At 40.1% G+C, this 6,000-nt stretch overlaps 2 protein-coding genes across 3 annotated transcripts in view; both read right to left on the bottom strand.

Annotated features, from left to right (window-relative positions):
* LOC125790045 (choline transporter-like protein 4) overlaps nucleotides 1-501 on the bottom strand; it is a 52,164-nt gene extending 51,663 nt beyond the window's left edge. For both annotated transcript variants that reach the window (XM_049473144.1, XM_049473143.1), the window contains exon 1: nucleotides 333-501. In XM_049473144.1, coding sequence (XP_049329101.1) covers nucleotides 333-369 — 37 coding nt within the window. In that variant the 5' untranslated portion in view covers nucleotides 370-501. The remainder of the gene's footprint in view (nucleotides 1-332) is intronic.
* A 1,680-nt stretch (nucleotides 502-2,181) lies between these two features.
* LOC125790042 (histone-lysine N-methyltransferase EHMT2-like) overlaps nucleotides 2,182-6,000 on the bottom strand; it is a 26,150-nt gene continuing 22,331 nt past the window's right edge. Inside the window, exon 28 of the mRNA XM_049473138.1 lies at nucleotides 2,182-5,770. Within this exon, the coding sequence (XP_049329095.1) occupies nucleotides 5,590-5,770 (181 nt within the window). The 3' untranslated portion in view covers nucleotides 2,182-5,589. The remainder of the gene's footprint in view (nucleotides 5,771-6,000) is intronic.

A 6,000-nucleotide genomic window follows, 5' to 3' on the forward strand; every position in this document is an offset into this window, starting at 1 on the left:
GTTAATACTCATTTTTCAGGATTATAAAGTAGTATTTTATTTGATTACTTTTGCTGATGAAAGTGTTTATTACACGTAATCCACTGTTATTACAGTACAGATAGAGATATACTGGATTTAAGCAGTTTTATCCATTTTACTAAATATAACAGCTTTAATGTGAGTCTGAATGTGATGCAGGTGAGCTCAGGTGTTTCCTGCAGGTGAGTCTGATTACCTGATGTTAGAAATGATCAGACTGTAACACAAACAGCGCCATAACAACCAGTTTATCAACCAGTTTACCTCCAGTTCACCTCCAGTTCAACACCCAGTTCACCAGCGTTACTCACCATACTCAGCCTGCTGCTCTTCCTTCTTCCCTCCCATTCTGCTCTGAAGATCCACCACTGTCCTAAACCGTCTCTAAAAACCCTAAAAACACCAAAACCCTCGCGAACTGCAGCGCTCCTGCTCCTCAGCCTCCTCTACAGCTCCAATCTCTCCCTCTCCAGCGGTTACCAGCCCGCTGACGTCACCGAGCACCTGCAGCCCGATGCTGCTCACCTGGTACTCAAACGCCACGCCCACTTCCCCCCAAACTCTACTCACCTACGCCCTCTGGCGGTACTGTGTCTGTATGCATGCAACACCAACCTAACCTTACCTATCTACCTACATGGACTTCACTCATTGGCCTCCTGATTGGAAACACCTGTCCACTTCCTTGGACTTTACTCATTGGCCACTTTATTAGAAACACCTGCCTATTTACCTTCTTGTGGTTCCAATTATTGGCCACTTTATTGGAAACACCTAGCCACCTACCTCTCTGGACTTCATTCACTGGCCACTTTATTGGAAACACCTGCCTAGTTCCCTGGACTTCACTCATTGGCCACTTTATTAGAAACACCTACCTACATAGTTACTTTCTAGCGTTTTAATAACTGGCCAATTTATTGGAAACACTTGCCTATACACCTCGTTGTGCTTCCAAGCTGTGGCCAATTTATCAGAAACACTTACCTACTGCCTTCTAGAGTTTCAATAACTGGCCACTTTATTAGAAACACCTGCCTACATACTTATCTCCTATGGTTTCAACTCCTACCCAACAACCTCCTTGGACTTTTCTCATTGGCCACTTTATTGGAAACACCTGCCTATCTACCTTCTTTTGGTTCCAACTATTGGCCACTTAATTAAACATATCTGTGTACCGCCCTAGTCATCACTCACTGGCCACTTTATTGGAAACACCCTCCTATAAACCTCATTGTGCTTCCATGCTGTGGCCAATTTATTAGAAACACTTACCCACTTGCCTTCTAGAGATTCAGCAACTGGCCACTTTATTAGAAACACCTAATTACATACTTATCTCCTATGGTTTCAACACCTACCCACCAATCTCCTTGGACTTACTAACTGGCCACTTTACTGGAAACGTCTGTCTATCTACCTGCTTGGACTTCACTCATTGGCCACTTTATAAGAAACACTTACCCTCACTTACTGGCCACTTTATTGGAAACACCTGTCTACTTTCCTTGGACTTCACTCATTGGCCACTTTATTGGAAACACATACCCACCTACCTCCTTGAACTTTATTAGAAACACCAACCTACTTACCTCCTAGAGTTTCAAAAACTGGTCAATTTATTAGAAACACCTGTCTAACTCTTTCTCGACTTCACAAACTGGCCACTTTATTAGAAACACCTACCTACGTACATGCTTACTTCCAAGGGTTTCAGTAGCTGGCCACTTTATTGGAAACACCTGCCTATAAACCTCATTGTGCTTCCACATTGTGGCCAATTTATTAGAAACACTTACCTATGTACCTTTGAGAGTTTCAATTACTGGCCACTTTATTAGAAACACTCACCTATCTACATACTTCTAATACATTTTTAATATCTACCCACCTACCTACGTGAACTTTACTGACTGGCCACTTTATTGGAAACACCTGCCTATATACCCTGATTGTGCTTCCACTCTGTGGCCAATTTATTAGAAACGCTTACCTACTTACCTTCTAGAGTTTCAATAACTGGCCACTTTATTAGAAACATAACGTTACTCACTGGATACTTATCTCCTATGGTTTCAACACCTACTCACAAACCTTTTTCATTGGCCACTTTATTAGAAACACTAAAAGCTAGAGGTAAAAACAAGAATAAGCCACTTTTGTATCAAATAATATTTATTAAAACTAATAATAATAACGATGATGAAAAACATTCAGTCACACGTATTAAACTCGTCCAACCCACAGAACTTCAGTTCAGAACTGAGAAGAACATGAAAACGTAACACAGGGAACGAGCTGCAACCGTTTACACCCTACTGAGGGCACTAGATAGGGAGCACTGATCCGTTTGACACACAGGCAGTGTTCTATGTTCACATTACACGCCTTATTAATCAGTTTAGATCAGATTTGACCATTTTTGAAGGTTTACATTCATAAATGTAAGTGAATCTGTCACTGTAACAGTATGCATGATCTGATGTTTTCAGGGCTGTGTGGATATATAACATCTGATATTTATTAATCAAACTTAAGTCACTTTAATAGAAAAAAGTGGCCAAAATCTGATCTTTTTGGCCATATCTGACACGGGTGTGTCGTTTGTGTGGCAGTGTGAACGGCAAAAACAAACTCAATTCGACATGTCTAATTCTGTTCAACTTAAACTTAAATTCATCAGTTTTGTGTCCAAGAAAAGCAGCCCAAATAACACAACCAAATGCATTGTCTTCTCTGATTGGTCAGAGCTCTCTGAAAGGTAAATACAGGAAGAAGTCTCTTTGTGTTCCAACACAGCAACAATTTTGCTGCTACCCTTTTAAAATACAGTATTTTTAATGGGATGTTCATGTACTGAACTCTACACAAAGAGCATTCAGTGTAAACACAACTCAACTCCAGTAATTATCTGGTAATAAATCAGGGTAAACTGCACCTGAACATCCAATTAGCTTAAATAAAAGGAGTATATTTGACGGTCGGGTCAGATCGAGACAGGATCATGTTCTCACCTGCTCAAACGAACCACACCAAGAATGCAAACAAACCAGTTTGTATTTTACCTGGAACAAATAGTGCTGGTGTAAAAACACCCTAAGTCACTTCAGCCTGTGTAATGTGAACATAGTCTATGCAAGTCTTATAGTCTTAATTTGTATGCATGCCCTAAAGAACCATGAGGCTGTTCTATGTTCACACTGCCACTCCAAATCTGATTTTTTTTGGTGTATCTAGAAATAAAATCCAGATTTATTTTAGTAATCACATTTAGAGATGCTTTCAAATGCAATTATAATATGATTTTGCCTGCAGTCTGAACACAGCCTTTCCAAATGTATGATACAAATGTATGATTAGGGTCTTGTTTCACTTTGCATTTGTGTGTGTGTGTGTGTGTGTGTTCCTGTTCTTTCACACTTCTTCAGAACTCACTTAATCAAAGGCAGCAGCACCACTGTTTAAACAGTGACTCACATGAGAAAAATAAACAGCACCTTTCCATAAAGCTGCCCACAGAGGTCAGTCTGAAGGTCAAACACATCCGACTTGTCCAAAACATCTAAAACGTCCTTCACAACTGGAGACATGAATCTGGACTTGGATCAGCATCACCGTGCTTCTGATTAACTCTGATAAACCCTGTAGATTCAGATCTGAGTCACAGTTCAGCCCTTTAACCCCAAACACAGTCTGACTGCTGAGAAACATCCAGCGCCTGAGACCTGACTCCTCGTTTTACACTCGAGCCACGAGGCTAATGTAGCTAACAAGCTATAAAAGCTCATATCCCCACTGATTAGCACAGAAGATATGATGATAAAGTAGCTAACAAGCTATACAGCCTCAAATTCCAATAATTAGCACTGGAGCAAGGAGGCTAATGTAGCTAGCAAGCTTTAAAAGCTCATATCCCGCTGATTAGCACAAAAGCTATGAGACTAATGTAGCTTACAAGCTAACAAGCTATACAAGCTAACAAGCTATACTCCACAAATTAGCACAGAAGATATGAGGCTAATGTAGATATAAAGGAATTAAAGCTCATATCCCACTAAGTAGCACAGAAGCTATTAGGCTAATGTAGCTAACAAGCTATACAGCCTCAAATTCCAATAATTAGCACTGGAGCAAGGAGGCTAATGTAGCTAGCAAGCTTTAAAAGCTCATATCCCGCTGATTAGCACAGAAGCTTTGAGGTTAATGAAGCTAACAAGCTTTAAAAGCTCATATTCCAATAAATAGCACTGGAGCAAAGAGGCTAATGTAGCTAACAAGCTATAAAAGCTCATATCCCACTACTTAGCACAAAAGCTATGAGGCTAATGTAGCTAACAAGCTTTAAAAGCTCATATTCCAATAAATAGCACTGGAGCAAAGAGGCTAATGTAGCTAACAAGCTTTAAAAGCTCATATCCTGCAAACAAGCACAGAAGCTATGAGGCTTATATAGCTAACAAGCTTTAATAGCTTATATCCAACTGATTAGCACAGAAGCTATGGGGCTAATGCAGCTACCAAGCTATAAAAGCTCATATTCCACTAATTAGCACAAAAGCTATGAGGCTTATATAGCTAACAAGCTTTAAAGGCTTATATCCAACTAATTAGCACATAAGCTATGAGGCTAATGTAGCTAACAAGCTATAAAAGCACATAACCCACCAATTAGCATAGAACCTATGACATTACTGTAGATATAAAGCATCTAAAGCATATATTCCACTAATTAACACATAAGCTGTGAAGCTAATGCAGCTAGAAAGCTATAAAAGTTCATATCCCACTAATTAGCAAAGATATCCCATTAATTAGCACAGAAGCTATGAAGCTAATGTAGTAAACAAGTTATACAGGCTTATATCCCACTACTTAGCACTGAACACATGAGGCTAATTGTAATGAAAGCTGATACCCTACTAATTAGCTTTAGAGCTACAATGCTAACGTAGATAAAATGCAATAAAATACTTTGTTTCCTCACTAATCAGCAGTAAAGAAATGTGAGAAATGTAGTTCATATGCCAACTTTAACTTCTTTACACTGCAAAGCTAATGTAGCTAACATGCAATCAACACCATATAAATCAGCACTGGAATTGTAAAGCTAATGTAGTTAAAAAAAGAGCAATACTTTTACGCTAACTTATTAGCACTGAAGTTACAATGCTAACGTAGGTAAAAGCTTATAAGCTTTTATTAGACCTCTTTTACCTGCTGAGGGAACAGTTCAGATGGTTACAGGAGAGCATGGGGGGATTAAGACATGCAGTTAGTGGCATGCTAATTAGTGTACATGAGGTATTATTACTTGTTAGCCACATTAGCCCCGTAGCTCTTGAAGAAGTGAGCTTCAGACCCTGAACAAATCACAGCTGATCGACTGCATGTGGGGTTAACAGGGTAGAACTGTGTGAATCTGATTCTGCACTGGTTTGGCTGGAACTTGAACTGTTGTTGGAGGAACTGTAGGTCTTGGTTAGTGATTGTTCAGCGTTTGGTCCGTGATTGGTCAGTACCCTGCTTCCGTCAGGTCCTCTCCAGAAGTCATACACACAGCAGGGTTTAGGAGTTTCCCAGCATGCTCAGCGCCGGGTCGCTCCCGGACTCAGGACACGCCTCCACACGGGCGAGTCGGCTCTGCTCCAGGGCGATGGCCTCCGCCGAGTGTTTACACTTCTCAGATCCGCACTGACACGTGAAGTACTTACTCTTAATATCCCAGAACCGATCTCCATAATCAAACCTGATAGAAACAAACACACGATACAACTTAGTTTTAACAAACTATACATACAAATCATATATATGTACCGTAAATCCCTGTGGTGTACCTCAAGGTTCAGTGCGTGGACCTTTGCTGTTTTCATTCTACAGGTCCAAATATTAAAATGCATCTTGTAAATGCATTATTCCTCTACACAGCTTGTTTAGTCTCTCTAGTTCCGCCAAATAGAATGTAGTTATGTACCTCTG

The sequence above is a fragment of the Astyanax mexicanus genome, unplaced genomic scaffold (assembly GCF_023375975.1).
Source record: "Astyanax mexicanus isolate ESR-SI-001 unplaced genomic scaffold, AstMex3_surface scaffold_34, whole genome shotgun sequence".
In the NCBI taxonomy this organism is placed as follows: Eukaryota; Metazoa; Chordata; class Actinopteri; order Characiformes; family Acestrorhamphidae; genus Astyanax; species Astyanax mexicanus.